At 46.1% G+C, this 20,683-nt stretch overlaps 1 protein-coding gene across 5 annotated transcripts; it reads left to right on the top strand.

Moving 5' to 3' along the window:
* Positions 1 to 2,891: 2,891 nt before the first annotated feature.
* On the top strand, positions 2,892 to 19,565 carry LOC109137978 (uncharacterized). 5 transcript variants are annotated; one of them, XM_027272392.1, is made up of 7 exons: positions 2,892 to 3,339; positions 3,591 to 3,645; positions 9,889 to 10,023; positions 10,254 to 10,445; positions 13,298 to 13,471; positions 17,417 to 17,475; positions 17,595 to 19,565. In XM_027272392.1, the coding sequence occupies exon 7, from the start codon at positions 18,097 to 18,099 to the stop codon at positions 19,399 to 19,401; it is 1,305 nt and encodes a 434-aa protein (XP_027128193.1). In that variant the 5' UTR covers positions 2,892 to 3,339; positions 3,591 to 3,645; positions 9,889 to 10,023; positions 10,254 to 10,445; positions 13,298 to 13,471; positions 17,417 to 17,475; positions 17,595 to 18,096; the 3' UTR covers positions 19,402 to 19,565. The 5 variants fall into 5 exon arrangements, with proteins under 5 accessions (XP_027128193.1, XP_027128191.1, XP_027128192.1 ...); XM_027272390.1 differs by having other exon boundaries at positions 17,417 to 19,565; XM_027272391.1 differs by having other exon boundaries at positions 2,892 to 3,645; positions 17,417 to 19,565.
* Positions 19,566 to 20,683: the final 1,118 nt, after the last annotated feature.

The raw sequence follows: 20,683 nt of genomic DNA, 5'->3' as shown, positions 1-20,683 counted from the left end.
GTGGTCTGGCGTTTTCAACAGTGCAGTGTTACACACAGTTGTTCGGCAAAAAGACGAGCAATTTGCCAAACTGCTGAACAGAGTGAGGACACACTCTAAGGGCACTGCAATGTTAAGTTGTGATGTGCAACTCCTTAAGTCTCGTGAAACCGGCGAAGACAGCTCTGCTCTACATATTTTCCCGACCAACAGACAAGTCAGTGAGCATAATTTGGAATGCATTCGGAAAACATGTCCTGACTATGTCTGTGTCAGTGCTCAGGATTATGTCAACAGTAAAAAAACAGGCAAGGTTGTGTTGTTAAAGGGTCATCATTCCATAGCCAGCAATACCTGCTTGGAGGAAACCTTACTTTTGGGGAAAGGAGCCCGTGTCATGTTGTGCAAAAATGTCGATGTTGCTGATGGTTTAGTCAACGGGGTGTGCGGCTCTGTCACAGACATTGTTTATGGTGGCAATGATAAAAAGTTTCCTTGTGAAGTCTACATCAAGTTTGACAATGCTGACATTGGCAAACTTTGGAGGAACCGCTGTGCACATCCCCCTGGTGTTGACACAGCCTCAGTTGCCATTGATCCAGAAGAGGAACGGGTCACTACTAGAGGTGGCATGCGGCGTCAATTCCCCCTCAAACTTGCTTGGGCTTGTACGGTACATAAAGTACAGGGCCTTACTATTGATGAGGCTGTAGTGTCGTTACGCAGAGTGTTTGCACCCGGACAGGCATATGTTGCTTTAAGCCGTGTCAGAAGTTTATCTGGTTTGATTCTGAAGGACTTTGAACAAAAAGCCATCTACTGTAAAGACAGCATCAAAGAGGCACTCAACAGCATGTCCCCGCTTTTGATGAACAACATTCAAACATACAAATGCGTAACAAATGCTTTCAGCGTCTTTTTGATGAATGTCCATGGTTTAGACTGCCATGCAAAAGACCTAGCTTTGTGTATGCATCGTTTGAAGCCTCAGTGTGTTGCTGTTACAGAGACATGGTTGTCCGATAGTCCCTCGGTTGAAACTGTGACCATTGGCGGTTATCGTTTCCATAGTGTTCCTAGGAAAGGGTGTTATAATGACCCCAGGCTGTCGACCATCCAAGCCCAACAACATGGTGGTGTTGGTATGTATACCTCGGACAATTTGACGTTTGACATTATACAAATACCATTTGTCAATATGGAATGTCTGGTATACAGTTTTACTGCAAACAAAATGTTGGTTGCAGTTGTTTATCGCCCACCATCATATCCCATGTCTCTTTTTATAAAGAATCTCGGGAAGTTGCTTGAGTACGTGGAACCACTAAGTGAAACTGTTACTGTCATGGGAGACTTCAACGAGAATCTGGTTGCGTCAAAAACTATTTGCAACTTCATGACACAGAGAGGCTTTGTTCAGCATGTTTCAGAAGCCACAACAGCAAAGGGAACACTAATTGATCATGTGTATGTTAAAACAACACATTCCGATGTGAGCTGTGTAGTGCTGCAAACGTACTTCAGCGACCATGATGCAATTATGTGTGCATTTACATGTGGAACTGAGAACAATGTTGTCAACATATAACTGCTAGTTAGTCTTGAGCTGTATTTGGCAAAGGAGGTGGAGAGAGTTTCTATTTCACTATGGATTCTTTATCTCTGCTGAGTCAAATATGGATCTATGTCTATGCTAATCTTTCATGGGAAAATAGAGTTGTACATCATAGGGTGAGCTGTATGTGTCAACGGAGGTACAGAGAGAGAATTTCTATAATATTCTACTAACAATAATAATAAATAAATAATAATAATATAAATGTTATGAAATCCTAACCACTCATGTACTCCATACAATAAATATAACATCTTAATATAAATATGTTATGAAATACTAAGCACTTATGTACTTGATATTAACTGCCTTACTAACTTATGATTCCCATTAGACATGTTAATAATTGCACACCTTTACTAATTGTATAGGTTGAGTTGTATTTGACAAATGATGCAAACAGTTTCTTGTTCCTAATGGATACTTTAACTCAGCTGATTCAATACAACTCTGCTCTATGTAATTGCACGTTCACTGCATAAGAGCTGTATTTGGCAGTAGAGGCATGGAGAGAGAATTTCTAGAATATTCCACTAACAATATTAATAAATATAACATCTTAATATAAATATGTTATGAAATCATAACCACTTATGTACTTCATATTAACTGCCTTAGTAACTTATGATTCCTATTAGACATGTTTATGTATACTCCTAACTTGTTCCAACATATTGCATGTTGATGCTTTCATAACAATTGATAATAGGTTGAGTTGTATTTGACAAATGATGCAAAGTTTCTGGTTCCTAATGGATACTCTTACTCAGCTGATTCAATACAACTAAGCCCTATGTAATTGCACTTTCACTGCATAACATATGTGTCATAAGTAACTCCAAAAACATAATGGCTATATTGTCACCATCTGAACTCATAAATGTTCAAGTAACAATAATAATAAATAAAACATCATAATATAAAAATATGTTATGAAATACTAATCACTAATGCACTTCATATGAACTGCCTTAGTAACTTATGATTGCAAAACGTAATTTTACACCCGACATTGGGGGGGTAGGCAAATTTTCGTGAGTTTTCGGGGAGATATGGGCCATCGAAAATGCGATTTATTTGGGAAACTGAAGAATAAAAATAAAAAGAAGAAGAAGAATAAATAAATAAACATACGAAATTCAATAGGGCCTCGCACCGCGTGCTCGGGCCCTAATTAAAGCTGCAAGCAGCGATGGTCGGGCCCTCGCATATGCATGCATGTCGAAATGTGCACATGTCGAAATGTGCGCATGTCGAAATGTGCATAGAGTGCCACGCCCATACCATTTCCCCAAAATTCATCATTTTGACAACTTTTACTCAGGAAGTCTATGTGAACACACCTACCAAGTTTGAAGTCAATGAGGTGAAGTGAATTTGATACAATCTGCAAATTGAAGACTTTAAACAGTCAGCTATATATTGTGACAATAAAATCACCTTGGCTATGGAAAGCATGCCTGTCTTTAAGTTTGTAAAGACTTTGTCATGTGATGTAAACCCTGTTTGTACAATAGCACTGCACAATGTCTAGAGTTTAAAGGCACACATTTTGGATATTGAAGCACATAAAGCCCTCATGAAAGCTGACTGTATTTGCTTAACAGAGACATGGCTTGATGTAAACACAAAAGAAGAACCACAACTTGCAGGACACGTTTTCCACCACAATCCACGAGGGAACTGTTACGATGACTCTGACCCAATGTTTGCAGTGCTCAAACAACAACAAAGAGGTGGAGTAGGTATGTACTGTTCAGAAAACATTGATGTGCAGGTGTTACTTCCAGAAAAGTGCAACATTGAATGCCTGTATTTCGAAATGCAACATGTAAATTTGTGTGCTGCTGTTCTGTACAGGCCAAACTCCTATAAGATTGACATGTTTTGACAGAAGTTATTGCAGGTCATCTTTCACCTTGACAAGCATGCTGGTAGAAAAATTATCATGGGAGACTCTAATGAGGATATCTTGGTTTCATCTTCCATTCAAAAGTTACTGGAGCAGCATGGCTACATTCAACATGTGCGACAATGTACAACTGAAAAAGGTACATTAATAGATCATGTCTATGTGAAAGACACAGAGGATGTAATTGTTGAAGTTACACAGACATACTACAGCTTTCATGACGCTGTACTTATTTCACTGATATGTTTTCTCTTACTGAATACTGACTGACTACAACTATAGAAATGTATGTGCAGTTATGATATTGAACACACAGTTACTATTACATGTCATATTCTGTCCACATTATGTTGTTTGAGAACACAAGTGGTAGCAATAACAAAGTGTAACACTAAACAGCTTCTTGCAAAATGCATGTCTTTAGCAACACAAATACTATGGTCCAAAGCAAAACTGTGCTAAACTTGTAATAAGCTTTTCCACTAACACACATATTCAGAATTATCTTGCAGCAAAACAAAAAATCAGGGCAGTGTCAGGAATCTGGACAGACGAGGACCACACGAGCAATACGTTTGAATAGTTTATTGAAGGGTTTGGGGAATGGGAGTGAGTCTTTGTGTGTGTGTGTGTCCCAGCGGCTGGAAGTCTGGGGGAACACACACACAGCAGGAGAGGAGTGGCAGGGCAAAACCTCCAGGGCAGTAGTACCACCAAGGGCAAGGCAGAATCGTGGTCAACAAGGCAGAAGGCAGGTCAAGTTACCGGGGTTGTAGAGCAGAGGGTGGTCGGGCAGGTCCGGGATAGGAGTCAGCGTAGTAGCAGGTAGCAGGCAGGAAAGGCGCAGGCTTAGCAGACGATCTGACAAGGTGTGCTGGGAAACAGGGCTCTTTATACAAGGTATGGTTAGTAGGTAATGAGAAGCAGCTGGCTGGTTAATGAGGGAGTGGCAGCAGAGACAGGTGATAGTAATCAGCAGAGTGGCAGATAATTAGTGCTCCTACCAGGCAGAGGGAGAGGGAGCTCACGACAGAACCCCCCCCTCAAGGGACGGCCCCAGAAGTCCCAAGAAACACCGCCAAGACAGGGAGGGCGGAGGGGGAGCCGGCGGAGGGTCAGAACTCCTCAGAGCAGTCAGAGTCCACGGCCTCATCCTCAGAGGAGGCCGGAGAGCCCCCAGCAGGGGTCAGAGCGGGTCCCGGGACAGGGGCCAGGCCAGGTGCAGGGTCAGAAACTGGGTGGGTGGAACGACGGGGTCCTTTAGGACGACCCCGACGAATGGCTGGCTGGTCTGGATGCTGCCGGTGGAAGCCAGCGATGAGGGTCCGATCCAAAATCCGGCTGGCAGGCACCCAGGTTCTCTCCTCAGGACCATACCCTTCCCAGTCGACAAGGTATTGGATGCCCCTACCTCTACGTCTGGATCGGAGCAGACGCCGGACGGTGTAGACTGGACCACCATCAATGAGGCGTGGAGGAGGCGGGGGGGGTGTAGCTGGAACCAGCGGGCTCTCATGAACCGGTTTGATCTTCGAGACATGGAACGTGGGATGGACCCTCATGGACCTGGGCAGAAGGAGCCGAACAGCAGTTGGGCTGATTACCCTCTGAATGGGGAATGGGCCGAGGAAGCGAGGTGCCAACTTTCGTGATTCCACCCGCAGTGGTAGATCCTTTGCCGACAGCCACACCTTTTGTCCAACACGGTAAGCGGGTGCAGGAGTCCTGTGACGGTTGGCGCCAGTGGTGTAGCTGGAGATGGACTTGAGGAGTGTGGCACGGGCCTGGGCCCAGGTGCGGCGGCATCGGCGGGAGTAGGCAAGGGCAGATGGACAAGTGACTTCTCCTTCCTGGCTGTTGAATAGGGGTGGTTGGTAGCCGTAGACACACTGGAAGGGTGACATACCGGTGGCAGAGCAGGTCAAGGAATTGTGGGCATATTCCACCCATAACAGTTGCTGGGACCAGGTGGGAGGATTATGAGACGCCATGCATCGGAGTGCCTTCTCCAGCTCCTGATTTGCTCGTTCTGACTGGCCGTTGGACTGGGGGTGGAAACCAGAACTTAGACTGACCGTGGCCCCCAGCAGATGGCAGAATTCCTTCCAGAAAGTGGAGGTGAACTGCGGGCCCCGGTCCGAGACAACATCTCTGGGTAGTCCATGTATTCTGAACACATGCTCCAAGACCACCTGGGCAGTTTCCTTGGCAGATGGCAGCTTTGGAAGGGGAACAAAGTGTGCCATCTTGCTAAAACGGTCCACGATGGTGAGGATTACAGTCATGCCTTTAGACTGGGGCAGACCTGTGACAAAATCCATGGAAATGTGGGACCAGGGCCGTGTTGGTACGGGCAGAGGTTGGAGTAATCCGGCAGGCGGCTGGTTAGAAGATTTGTGTCGATTACAAGTTGGACAGGCACGGATAAAGTCTCGCACATCCCTCCTCAGTGATGGCCACCAGAATCGCTGGGAAAGCAGATGGCAGGTGCGAGTGGATCCAGGGTGGCAAGCCAGACGGGAGTCGTGTCCCCATTGTATGACCTTAGATTTCAGGTGTTCAGGAACAAAGAGACGGTCATCAGGACACGCACTGGGGCCAGGTTGGTCACGGAGAGCATCCCGCACTTGTTTCTCAATCTCCCAAGTCAGGACACCTATGACGCAGGGACTGGGCAGAATGGGTGCAGGATTCTGGGAAGGGGCGTCCTCCTTCTGGAACTGGCGGGAGAGTGAGTCTGGCTTGATGTTACGTGACCCTGGACGGTATGACAGGGTGAAATTGAATCTAGTGAAGAATAGGGCCCAGCGGGACTGTCTCGGGTTCAGACGTTTGGCAGAGCGGATATACTCCAGGTTCTTGTGATCCGTCCAAACCAAGAACGGGACGGTGGACCCCTCCAGCCAGTGACGCCATTCCTCCAAGGCCAGCTTGACAGCGAGCAGCTCACGGTTCCCTACGTCGTAGTTGCATTCTGATGGGGATAAGCGACGGGAGAAGAATGCACAAGGGTGGAGTTTGTTGTCCTCTGCAGCTCGTTGTGAGAGCACGGCCCCCACTCCCACATCAGAAGCGTCCACTTCCACAATGAATTGTCGGTCTGCATCTGGCATCTGGAGGATGGGAGCCCTGGTGAACCGAGCCTTGAGGATACTGAATGCCTTGTCAGCTGCTGGGGTCCAGGTGAAGGGCTGTTTATTGCTGGTCAGGGCGGTGAGTGGGGCAGCTACGGAGCTGTAATTCCGGATGAACCGTCGATAGAAGTTCGCAAAGCCCAAGAACTGCTGTAGCTTCTTGCGATTTTCAGGAACAGGCCAGGAGGTGACTGCTGAGACCTTGGCTGGGTCCATCTGGATCTTTCCCTCTGCCACAATGTATCCAAGGAAAGCCACAGTCTTGGTATGAAACTCGCACTTCTCTGCCTTGACGAAGAGCGAGTTCTGCAGGAGGCGGTGAAGGACTTGCTGGACATGATGTGTGTGTTCAGGCTGGGTCTTGGAGAAGATCAAGATATCGTCTAGGTAAACGAAGACAAATTGGTTTAGGATGTCCCGCAGTACATCATTCACTAGGGCCTGGAAAACCCCTGGAGCGTTGGTGAGGCCGAACGGCATCACGAGGTACTCATAGTGGCCGGTTGGGGTATTGAATGCTGTCTTCCATTCGTCGCCCTCCCGAATCCGCACTAGGTGGTAGGCGTTCCTAAGGTCCAACTTTGTAAAGATGGTGGCCCCCTGGAGTAGCTCGAAGGCAGAGTTGAGCAGAGGCAGAGGATACCGGTTCTTTACTGTGATGCTGTTAAGGCCACGGTAATCGATGCAGGGGCGAAGGGTTCCATCTTTCTTCCCCACGAAGAAGAATCCGGCGCCAGCAGGGGAGGAGGATGGACGGATAATTCCAGCAGCAAGAGAGTTGCTGATGTACGTCTCCATGGACCTTCGTTCAGGAGCAGACAGGGAATAAAGACTGCCTTTGGGGGGAACAGAACCAGGAAGGAGGTCAATGGCGCAGTCGTAGGGTCGATGTGGGGGCAGAGACGTGGCTTTGATTTTGTTGAAGACCTCCCGGAGACCGTGGTAGCATTCCGGGACATTGGAGATGTCCGGAGCTGAGTCGGGGGGTACAGGGTGAGAGGGTGGCATGGCCGCAAGCAAACAGGTCTGGTGGCAGTCCTTTCCCCACTCTCGGATCTTTCCAGTTGCCCAATCAAGGTGAGGGTTGTGCCGTCGGAGCCATGGGTAGCCCAGGATGAGAGGTTGGCCCGGGGAGTGGAGCAGGTGGAACTGAATGGTTTCACTGTGGTTGCCAGACAGCATCATCTTAACAGGCGTGGTGACATGCATGACTGTGCCAAGAGGGTGCCCATTTAATGCCAGAGCAGGGACAGGGGGTGTCAGACGGAGGGTCTCCAGTCCCAGCTGGTGAGCGAGTTTAGTGTCCATTATGTTGGCTGCGGCGCCTGAGTCCACCAGGGCAGCCAGTGTGTGGGTGGAGTCGGAAAGATGTAGACGGACCTGCACCAACGGTTTGTGTTTGGAGGACTGGATGGTCATTGAGCTCAGCCGGACTCCTCCTATGTCTGGTGAGCTTGGGCTTTTAAAGGGCAGTTGGCAACACGGTGTCCTTCTCCTCCGCAATACAGACATAGGTTGGAGGAGATACGGCGCCGACGCTCAGCAGGAGAAAGAGAAGCCCGGCCAATCTCCATGGGTTCAGACAGGTCTGGTTGGTTTGGAGGAGTAGTTGGGGAAGACGGCTGGACAGTCGGGACATGACGAGAGCTGGTGGCTGGGGGATTTTGGCGCCCCCTATCCCGGCGGCGGGTCTGGATCCGTCGATCTATGCGCACAGCCAGGGCGATGACGTCATCGAGGGTGGAGGGCCGTTCATGAGAGACCAACTCATCCTTGATGTAGTCGGCCAAGCTGGCGAAGAACACGTCCACCAACGCTGCCATGTTCCAGGGGCTGCGCCTTGCCAAAGTCCGGAAATCGATAGAGTAGTCGGCAACCGTCCGTCGACCCTGCCGAATACTCAGAAGATCCTGGGATGCTTCTTCAGAAGATGAGCCCAGATCAAAAACCTTGAGCATCTCCTCAGCAAACAGTTCAAAAGATGTGCACGCAGGGGTCTGACGCTCAAACTCCGCTGTTCCCCAGAGTCGAGCCCGGCCTGTCAGGTGAGTGATTGTGTACCCGACTTTTGCCCCTTCTGTGGCAAAGGTTCTGGGTTGCAGAGAGAACTGAAGACTGCAGCTGGTCAGGAACGGGCGCACTTGCTTTGGGTCACCGTTGAACCGTTCTGGGTTGCCGATTCTGGGTTCCGGAGCTCCAGCAGCAGTAGCCTGGGCAGGTGACTCTGGAGCGGTGCTGGCGGGCGGGCTGGCTATGGCTGGAGTGGCAGGCAGGCTGGCGGTGGCTGGAGCGGCGGGCTGGGACTGAGGAATGAGTTGGGCAAGCAGTCGAGTTATATGAGCAAGGTGATCTTGCTGTTCGTGAATCCGGTGTTGTTGCTGTTGTAACAACTGCTGTGTTTGCTGGAGCTGCTGTTGCTGCTGGTTGCCAAGCCGTAGCAAAGAGGAGACGTCACCCGTCATCTGACTGATGTCCCTCTCAGCGTTTCCCAGGCGCTGCATGGCGGTGGGTGGTTCTAAGTCCAAGTTTTGTGAAACGTTTGCTGGGTCCATTATGTTGGTCAGATCGTACTGTCAGGAATCTGGACAGACGAGGACCACACAAGCAATACGTTTGAATAGTTTATTGAAGGGTTTGGGGAATGGGAGTGAGTCTTTGTGGGTGTGTGTCCCAGCGGCTGGAAGTCCTGGGGGAACACACACACACAGCAGGAGAGGAGTGGCAGGGCAAAACCTCCAGGGCAGTAGTACCACCAAGGGCAAGGCAGAATCGTGGTCAACAAGGCAGAAGGCAGGTCAAGTTACCGGGGTTGTAGAGCAGAGGGTGGTCGGGCAGGTCCGGGATAGGAGTCAGCGTAGTAGCAGGTAGCAGGCAGGAAAGGCGCAGGCTTAGCAGACGATCTGACAAGGTGTGCTGGGAAACAGGGCTCTTTATACAAGGTATGGTTAGTAGGTAATGAGGAGCAGCTGGCTGGTTAATGAGGGAGTGGCAGCAGAGACAGGTGATAGTAATCAGCAGAGTGGCAGATAATTAGTGCTCCTACCAGGCAGAGGGAGAGGGAGCTCACGACAGGCAGAAGAGGAATCACACTATGTATTTCTGTTTTTAATGAGCATTCTGAATGTTATGCATACTTTGTTGGAAATACTATTGCCCATAAATGAAGGCATGTATCTCGTCTTTTACCTGTTAACCAAAAGTATGTGTACTGTTACTTACAACTAAATTTTCTGTGTAATTACATACAGGTATGTTTGCCTAATGTGAAACACACTACATTCCATTAAGATGCTCGTGGCCAGTGGCACAGGCATTCACAAACAGACAGGCCAGAGGTCAGCTGTCCCAGAAGAGGAATCTTGCTGTAGAGGAAGATGAATCCTGTAAGTATGTCTTAAACAAAAACAACAAAAACAGCTAAACCAGAGTGTATGCGTATGTTTGAGGTTAACATAGCTGGTTATGAGTTACAGTTTGGTTGTATATTGAGAAAAATCCACTTGTAATTTGTGCAATTGTGCATACAGAAATGTAAACATGTAAACCTATGCAAAGAATAAACATGCTGAGTAGTAGCACGTAGCTAACAGCTCTGTCATGTTTGAATGCACAGCTTCACAGGGACACCATAACTCAGGCACTCAGGCTCCAGTCACAGACTCATCTGCTTCATCCATTTCCTGCTCAAACACCTGGATTTCAAAATGTGGACTGCTTTGCCAAATCGTGTTAAAGCACAAAAACATCCAAGTTCTGTCTGTGTTACTACCATTCATGTTTTCAAGTCATCATTCTCAGTCACTGAGTAAGTATGCATGGGTTTTTCATGTAATTGTCTTTTTCAAAAATAAGTATTATAAATGTTATGTGTCTTGGTCAAAGTTTACCTGAAAACATTGTTCATGATTAGTCATGACACTCCTGTGACATAGTGGACCAAGCTTCAGCTTGGAAAAACTCATCTCTGCTTCAGCTACTGTCACTGGAAGGGTCATGACATCAGTGGAAGTCCATGATGAAGACTCCACACTGTCGGTTCGCCCGTCAATCAACCGGAGTCACGTGAGGTCACATAGATGACTAACCAGATTATTTTATTTTATTTATTTCTTATTTTTCACATAACCCAGTTAATTACATGTAGGTATATGGGTCTATGTTAATTCTATGAATGAAATACAATTTATTTGAAGCAGTTTGTGTTGTGTGGCCTGCCGCCTGGGATCAGTCTATCCCTCGCCCCCTCCCCCTTGCATCTTCTGACACACACACAACCTGTATGACTCTCAGCAGTAGGTTGCCGTGACAATGAGGGCGCCCACTCCACTAACTTGACGTGGAAATGAGCGGTATAGAAAACTGGCGAGTTTGTTTTTATTTATTTTTATTTAGGAAAGGTGGCTCCACTTTGGGTCCTGCCTTTCTGCATGGCTAGTTACAAGGTGGACGGCGTGATTTGTTTATACCGGTGAATAGGTTCAGTCCAGTGGTTCATACGTGAGTATTTTAACGCTGTTCCTTTCGACAGCTTCCACAGACTAATTACTAATATTACAAGCAAATCTCACGGTGTTTGGTCACTTTGCATAAATAATGTATCTAAAACTGAATTTACTTATTCTCTCTGTTCTCATATGAGGCCCAATCCTGCTATGAGTGTTAATTAATATAGAGTCTAGCTCTGCATTACGACCCTTTAAAACGCTATGACAATGCGCTTTTCCACCTGTGAGCGTTTGTTTACGTTGGGAGACAATTTTAACTGGAACCTGGAACTAGACGCCTTATGTTATCTGTAATCATACCTAAGAGCTCACATTCGTTTATTTTTTATTCTTTGTATTTTGTTTGTAAAGACCTCCTAGATTAGGTCTACACATGTTTTTGTTTTTTTAGGAGGTGCTGACTCCCACAGGAAGAGGTGTTGTCGAACGATGTTTGTTCTGAAGTACAAGTACAAGTAAACTATGTAACACGCTTGTAGTATTCGTAAACATTTATGCTCCTAATGTGGATGGCTATTATAGGCAGATTATAGCCTACACAAGTGAAGCGAAAATCTCGCCAAGAACAATCAGACCTTGTCCACCAAATCAGAGAGATTGACAAACAATACGCCCAGACTAAGTGTCCAGATTTGTATAAAAAACGGTTGGAACTTAAGACCAGATTTGATCTGCTCACCGCCTACTCAATTGAACAATCACTTTTAAAGAGTAAAACCATGTTCTACATATATTGGAGACAAATCTGACAAGCTATTAGCCAATCAACTCAAAGGTCATAAAGCAAAACAAAATACTTCTAAGCTCCGGTTACCAAATGGCCTTATAACTGCAGATCACCAAAAGATTAATGAAGCATTCAGGGACTTTTACACCCAGCTTTATACCTCAGATTGTCAGAGTGATTCTAATGCAATTTCTGACTTTCTAAGTGGTCTTAACATCCCTAGTCTTTCATCAGATATAAAAAAGAGATTGGAAGAACCTATATCCCAGACAGAAATAGCTTTAGCCATCTCTTCAATGCAGTCAGGCAAGTGCCCAGGCCCCGATGGCTTCCCGGCAGAATTTTTTAAGAATTTCTCTCTGCTGCTTTCCCCATTGTTATGCTGTTATGGCTGTCGCCGTTTCGCCCCACGCATGTGTGTGGGTAGTGTTTTTTCCCCTATAGGTAAATGCTGGGGTGCGGTTCCCGGTCCCTGGTTGGCCCCAAGCTGGAGGAGGCGGGGACAACACGTCCGTGGCTGTACAGGGCCAGGATTGGTGCGTCATCATTTCTGCGCCGCCAATGAGAGCGCCCCCGCAGCAGCATCACTGGCATTTAAACCGCAGCTGCCCGAGCATCGTAGCGGCTTCACTTGTTGTTTGTGTGTTCGTGAGCTCGCCTCGTTCATATGTGTCTGAGGATACTCGTTTGGTTGTATTTTGTAACTGTGGAGGTTTTGTGTTTGGTACTGGGACTGGGCAGGGTTTAGTTAGTTTGGAGATATCTACTGATTACACGTAGACTATTTTTGTTAGACCCATTAGATTAAGAGTGCTGTTTTGGATGTGTTTTTGTTATTTAGAGTTAGACTTAGTTAGTGAGGTTTTTCTTTCTCGTTTTGGTTTTCTAGTTAGGTAATATAGGCTCTGTTTAGAGTTCTCTTTTTGTTATATTTGTTTGTTCGTTTAACAGCACTTGCTCGCCCTTAGTTCCATTTTGCCTCACCTCCTTTTGTTAAAACAATCTGAACTTTCATTTAATAAAATACTTTTGTTTAATAACCTTTAAAATCTGGTTTTATGTTACTTCCGTTCATACCCCTTTATCTGGTCGTAACAATGCTCAGTCCTTTCTGAATCTTGCAGGCAAGGTTCACTTCCTCCATTATTTACTGAGGCCTGCATTACCCTTCTTGCAAAGAAGGGTAAAGATCCGACTGAATGTGCCTCCTACAGGCCTATTTTTCCCTCCTTAACACGGATATTTGATGAACTCTTGAAGTCACCTGGGTTGTCTTTCAAGGCTGAAGAATGTGATGGTAGAGGATTGCAGGCTTATATTTTGTTTTTTGTATTCTATTTTCTACAAAAGGTAAATTGAGCTGTATTTCATTTTCTCTCATGGTCATTTGTGTCATTTACAATGCAAGGCTGTGTGTTTTCTTAGGTAGCAATGCTGAGGTGGAGTTTTCAGAGGGCTCATCTTCAGACTGGTCATCATCACCATCACCTGCATCCCAAGGGTCATCATCAGGTTCTGACTCAACGCTAATACTAGAATCTACCAAAGTTTGTAAAAAAGCTGGTTGAAGGACCCCTGGATAGCAACATTGCAAGAGATGTAAGTTAACCACCTGATACACTCCCTGATGTCAATTAGACCGATGTCAGACCTTACATTAAAATTTCACAATAAGTATAATAGTACTGCAGCTTCAGTAGGTGTTGGACTGAAGACCCAGAGCTCTGTTATGTTAGCTAATTCTCATTGAGTGTGCCTGAAAGCGCACACTATATGTTATCCACCGCGCTTATTCTTATTATTGAGTGTGCCTGAAGGAGCACACTCTTTATTATCTCTCAGGCTTATTCTTCCGCTTATTGAGTGTGCCTGAAAGCGCACACCATATGTTATCCACCGCGCTTATTATTGAGTGTGCGTGCAAGGCGCACACGATATGTTATCCACCGCGCTTATTATTGAGTGTGCCTGAAAGCGCACACTATATGTTATCCACCGCGCTGATTGAGTGTGCCTGAAAGCACACACTATATGTTATCCACCGCGCTTACTATTATTCTTACGCCGTTTTTTTGTCTCGCTACTCCTCCCAGAGTTTTTGTCGCACATACACAAAACAGGTATCAAAACGACCGGCTCGGCCGGGAATCGATGGCTATGACTTTCGCATGTTTCGCATGTTTTTCGCGAATTTATTGCGAATTTATTGCGAAAAATTTCCCATAGGGAATGAATGGGGAGGCCCGAAAAAAAAAATATTTCAACAGACATTTTCAACAATGAACTGCTCTGGCATACTTTCACCGAGAGACTTTGTTTAAACTTTAAAACGTAGGTATGCTTCCCTTATCTTCAGGGATTCACGACACTCATCGACAGCTTTTACCGTTTTTAAACTATCAAGGCTCAAAGTTCAGCAGGTTTTTAGTCAAATTTCTGGGTTTAATGGGTGTGTATTGGCGGAATGTTTGTGCTAGAGTGGATGACATCATCAGCTAGAGTGAGGAGCAGGGAGAAAAATCTGTGAAAAAATAAAATGTATTTGACTACCGTGGCCTCAAATGCCCCACTACAGACACGATTTATACATAGAAATGTAGCAAAATTTGTTGTATCACTCACATTCGCCTGCCAAAGCTGTCAGACATATAGTTTTGGCTCCGTACGCGCTCATTGATCGACTACGCCCGCCAACAGCCTCATAGACTCCAATGTTAAAAAAGGAGCGAAATTTTCTGGAGAAAGGCAGAAGTAACGTTTCTCTCTCTTGCTCCTGAGGGCACATTTCTTCATTTATCGACACAAAACAACTATGTAAAACGATCAGGAAGGTCTCATCGTGCCTCAGGTTAAGCCGGTTCAATGATTGGAATTACGGTTTGGCCAGAAGTCCTTCCTGTTCGAGAGGAGTTCTCAGCATTTTCTCTCAGTCTCTAAGTGACATTCTAACAGGTGCAAACTGCTCCCCTGATTACAGTTGGTCCTGGTTGCTTGGCAACCTCAGCCTGCTTGAAGGAAGAGAGGGGGGAGGGGCCACCAGAAGCCGAGCGGCAGCCATTTTAGTAGTTCTTGGCACTTAATTTGAACTTGTCTGTCTAAAATGGCAGACAGAGACAGCAGAGCAGCTAGCTCGTTAACATGCTAATGATAATTACCATTAGCCACTAGGAATTAAATACGTGCTAATGTTAACATGGTAATGCCAACATGCTAATCTTAATTGCTAGTGCATCAGCGTTAACATACTAATGTTAACATGTTAATGTTATTATGCTAATGGCAATTTCTAGCGCATCAGCGTTAACATGCTAATGTTAACATGCTAATGCTAACATGCTAATGTTAACTGCTAGCTGCTAGCGCTTCAGCGTTAACATGCTAATGCTAACATGTTAATGCTAACATGCTAGCGCATCAGCGTTAACATGGTAATGCTAACATGCTAATGCTAACATGCCAATGTTAACTATTAGCGCATCAGCGTTAACATGCTAATGCTAACATGCTAATGCTAACATGCTAATTCTAACATGTTAATACTAACTGGTAGCTAAAAATGCTAATGTTAATTGCTAGCACGTAAGCGCTAGCTGCTCCTGTGTCTAAATAAACATGTTAAAAATGACTGTTTGAGGTGTGCTTTTTGAATACAGACCCCCAGCAACAGCCCACTCGTCACTCTAAAAATTTCTTTTCTAGTACTGAATTTGCTGAGCAGTGTTAGTAATAATGCATGGGGACGACGGGGCCAGAGTCAGGCACACTTAAAATTTCTTTAGAAATTTTTCTAGTTAAACTTATTCTTCCGCCCTTTTTTTGTCACGCTACTCCTCCCAGAGTTTTTGTCGTACATACACAAAACGGGTATCGAAACGACCGGCTCGGCCGGGAATCGATTGCTATGACTTTTCTAAGAGTTTCGGCAAACGGTTTTGCCAAAAATCCAGAAAAACAAAGCCAAAAAAATGAATGGGTGTGTATTACGAGAACTTTCCAGAGCTACAGTGGGTGATGTCATTGCTAGAGTGAAGAGGGGAGAGAACGATCAGTGAAAAAATAAAACGTATTTGACTACCGTGGCCTCAAATGCCCCACTACAGACACGATTTCTACATAGAAACGCAAAATTTGTTGTATCACTCACATTCGCCTGCCAAAGCTGTCAGACATATACTTTTGGCTCCTGACGCGTTAATTGATCGACTACTCCCGCCAACAGCCTCATAGACTCCCATGTTAAAAAAGGAGGGAAATTTTCTGGAGGAAGGCAGAAGTAACGTTTCTCTCTCTTGCTCCTGAGGGCACATTTCTTCATTTATCGACACAAAACAACTATGTCAAACAATCAGGAAGGGCACGCGATGCCCCCAGTTATGTCGGTTCAATGATTGGAAATACGGTTTGGTCAGAAATCCTTCCTGTTCGAGAGGAGTTCTCAGCATTTTCTCTCAGTCTCTAAGTGACATACTAACAGGTGCAGTAACTCCTCCACTGATTACAGTTGGTCCTGGTTGCTTGGCAACCTCAGCCTGCTTGAAGGAGAAGAGGGGGGAGGGGCAAGCAGACAGAAGCTGAGTGGCCATTTTAGTGCTAGCGCATCAGCGTTATCATGTTAATGCTAACATGTTAATGTTAACATGCTAATGCCAATTAACATTAGCCACTCGGAATTAAACACATGTTAATTACTAACATGCTAATGCTAACATGTTAATGTTAACATGTTAATGCTAACATACTAATGTTAACTGCTAGCGCATCAGCGTTAACATGTTAATGCTAACATGCTAATGGTAGCATGCTAATGTTAACATGCTAATGCTAACATGCTAATGTTAACTGCTAGCGCATCAGTGTTAACATGCTAATGCTAACATGCTAATGTTAACATGCTAATGCTAACATACTAATGTTAACTGCTAGCGCATCAACGTTAACATGCTAATGGTAACATGCAAATGCTAACATGCTAATGTTAACATGTTAATGCTAACAATGCTAATGTTAACATGCTAATGTTAATTGCTAGCATGTAAGCGCTAGCTGCTCCTGTGTCTAAATAAACATGTTAAAATGACTATTTGAGGTGTGCTTTTTGGATACAGACCCCCAGCAACAGCCCACTCGTCACTCTCAAAATTTCTTTTCTAGTACTGAATTTGCTGAGCAGTGTCAGTAATAATGCATGGGGACGACAGGGCCAGAGTCATGCACATTCAAAATTTCTTTAGAAATTTTCTAGTTGAGTGTGCCTGAAAGAGCACACTCTTTAAAACCTCTCGGGCTTATTATTCTTATTGAGTGTGTGTAACGGAGTTAAGGTGAAGATGATTCCACTTGCCATAAAAACACACACACACTTAATTGTGCTATTGCCCTTGATGGCAGCACCCCTGTAGTTTAGGGTCGTACATCCCGGGTGAGAGCAGCAGTTGGACCTTGCTGTCTCCCCGGTAGGTGCAAGAGTTGTGAGCTCCGCTATTGTTTCAGATTAATTGCACATGGTTAGCTAACCTGTACTTCCTTTCATTTTATATTTTTCAGACGTGTGTTGTGTGTGTGAGGGAAATGGGACTGACGTTATGTGTTGATCCTTCTGCCAGGTATATTACATTTTGTTCTTTATGTATGTTAATTTTAATACTAATTGAGCAGTCGGACCTTGCTGTCTCCCCGAGGTGAGGGAAATGGGACTGACGTTATGTGTTGATCCTTCTCCCAGATGTCCGAAATAAACGACAAGTTTGCCAAAAGTGACGGCCTTCTTCTGTGAAATACACAACGCAACTAGAGAGAGTACAAAGCCGCTACAATGGTGCCGTGACCCGGATTAGAAAAAAAAAAAAAACTACGCGGGTGTGTGATCTGTTCGTCGCCATGGTGACGCCGCATGCTCGACTCTTCACGTGACTGCTTCATCGGTGCTTTATTCACTCCCTTGGTATCGTGAGTCCGGTTGCAGCATAGAGCCCGGTTTTGGACTGTGTTTTCAGTGTTATATGGTGGCCTGTCTGTGTAACAGAAAAAAAAAAAAAAAAAAAAAAAAAGTTTAATTGTGGATTGTAATATTGGACATGCTATTGATGTTTTGTTTTTTTATGTGTGAATCCATCAAAGTTTTTTTTTTTTCCATTTGAGCTAACTGTCAAAGAAAAAAAAAAAAACTTAAGCTGCATAGGGTAACAGACTCTTTACTATATATTTTGACATTTTTTTCTGTGAAAATGGGTGAACATAATGTGTCAAGTGTTGGTAGGGGTGCTAAACTGTGGTTCAGTCAGTTTCCTACTCCAGGTGGGCTTAGTGAAGGCCGACATGTTACATCTACTCCGCACAATCGTCCTGGGAGGGATAGTGCATGTGCCGCTGCAGATGCTGGGGTGGATGGTGAGTCTACACTTTCTGGTCGAGATGTCCATGTTCTCAGTGATCTGGTGAAACAAATAGGGACCAGTATAGGTGAGAACATTGTTTCATGTCTTAAGTCCATGCCAGCTAATGAAGCTAACTTGACTCAGTCAACCACAGCGGATTTCTCTAAGGTTAACTTGACAATTAACCATGATAGTTATGAGCCACATCCTTTCAGGGGGGATCAAACTGATCGGGTTTCAGTCTCTGAGTGGGAGGAAGGTATGATACTTTACCTGGGTAGGAGGGGCATTGAGCTTTGTTGCCAGGCAGATGAAGTTTTGGGCAAGCTAAGGGGGAGGGCACGTGATGTGGTGACCATTGGGCTTCGCAGTCGACCCTCCTTAGACTTAAAGTCAGGCCCTCAACCTGTGTTTGACATACTTAGGCAGCACTTCAGTGACTCTGTGACCTCTTTCATGCCTCTTGCTGACTTTTATGACACAAAGCCGCGGCCCACTGAGACTGCTGTTGACTATTGGATTTGGCTTAACAAAGCCATGGACACTGCAGTAGATGGACTCAAGAGACAAGGAAAGACCCTTGACAATCCTTCTCGTGAAGTGACAGTCATGTTTATCACCCACTGTCCAGATACTGAACTGTCTCTAGTCTTCGGCTGCAAGCCACTGGAGGAGTGGACTGCCACTGATGTTCAAGTGAGGTTGGATGAACACCACCAGAAGAAGCGCCTTCAGCAGCGTCAATCTTTCCACCCAGCCGGAAATCTGCACACCAGCCAGGCTGTGGACGTTTTGCAGTGCCATGCCCAGTCTGCGGGGGGGACCCCTGCCTCTCAACCAGTTGCAGCCGGCAGAATGTTGCAGTCTGAGGGGCAGTCACTTGACCATGTGATTACTCTCCTTGAGCGGTTGCTGCAGCGAGAGGCCTCTCGTCATTCCAGGTCGCCAAGGTCGGGTGCTGGTGGCCGAGGCAGCTCTCGGGGTCCGTGTTCCATTTGTGGAGGTGACGACCATGACACCATGTCTCACTGCAGGAGAGAGCGACTTTGTTTTCGCTGCTATGCAACTGGGCATCAGGCTGTGACCTGTCAGAGTGCTCCTCCTTCTGACTTACCTGCTGCTCAGCCTGGTGGTTCCAACCAACAGGGAAACTAGTTGGCCCACACGAGCAGGGGAGTAGTGTAGGGCCCAATGATATGTCCCCACAAGAGCCTGATGATGTTGATCTTGAGTCAGTGTACACACAGTTCTGCTCCTTAGCAGGTGATAACTCTACTGTGATTATTCAAAATACCCAGAGACTGTCTGCAACTGACGATCTTTTTCACACAGATGTGCTGATTCAAGACACTGTAAAACTTCGAGCTATGCTTGACAGCGGCTCTATGGCCTGTTCCTTGAGCTCTCGGGCGGTCCATCTACTGAAGCAGAAAATGTTGTTTCCCCTGACTCTATTTCCCCCACTTCAGTTGTCCTTGTCGGGTGTGGAGGTTCAAGAACAAGCCCTGGTGGTGTGTGTGAGCTGCAGATGAGGATCTTTGGCTGTTGCTTCTCGGTTCCAGTGTTCATCGTGGAGGGCCAAGGTGATGATCTTATTCTTGGCAGCAATGTCATGAAACACCTAATCCGGGTGCTGAAGCACTCTAGAGGCTTTGGGGAGAGAGTGTCTCCTTCCGATCAGGTTCCAGTGGAGGAGGCGAGCCTGCTGCAGCTGTTGGACACTGTGGAGACATGGAGAGGGACTGAGTGTCCGGATAAGGTGGGCACTGTTAAACTCAAGCATGCAGTGACCCTGGAGCCCTTAACAGAACACCTGGTTTGGGGCCGCCTACCTGCTCATCTACATCTCTCAGCCGGCAGCACAGTGGTTGTGGAGCCAAGTGAGTCGAGAACAGTGCCACGTTCAGTGATGGTGGGCCGTGTTGTGACACCGGGGCGATGGATGGGTTCCAGTGAGGGTCATTAACCCCTCACCAAGACCAGTGACTTTGAGACGCAACTGCAAGATTGCTGACGTGTCACCTTGTGTGGCACTGGAAGACTTCGACACTGACTACCTCTACTTAACTGACTCACCTGAAGAAGTGCAATGTTCTGTGACAAAGACAGCTGACAAATCTGACACAGCCAGTGAGAAGAGCTTGACTGTTGACTCCGACTGTACTGCTCGACCGACTCTTAGTCCCACTCTCTCTGACCTGGGACTGCAGGACATTGACGTTGACGCGACTCATCTGTCCCCCTTCTGGAAGGCGCAGCTGGTTGACCTGCTGGCTAAGTATGAGTCCATCTTCTCTCGCCACAGGCTGGACTGTGGTAAAGTCAAAGACTTTGTCCACCGCATCCGGCTGAGTGACAGCAAGCCCTTCAGACTTCCCTATCGGCGACTGTCCCCATCTCACTATGAGAAACTGAGGGTGGCTTTAAATGAGATGGA

Source organism: Larimichthys crocea, chromosome XX (genome assembly GCF_000972845.2).
Source record: "Larimichthys crocea isolate SSNF chromosome XX, L_crocea_2.0, whole genome shotgun sequence".
Lineage (NCBI taxonomy): Eukaryota > Metazoa > Chordata > Actinopteri > Sciaenidae > Larimichthys > Larimichthys crocea.
This window is presented reverse-complemented; position numbering and strand designations above follow the sequence as displayed.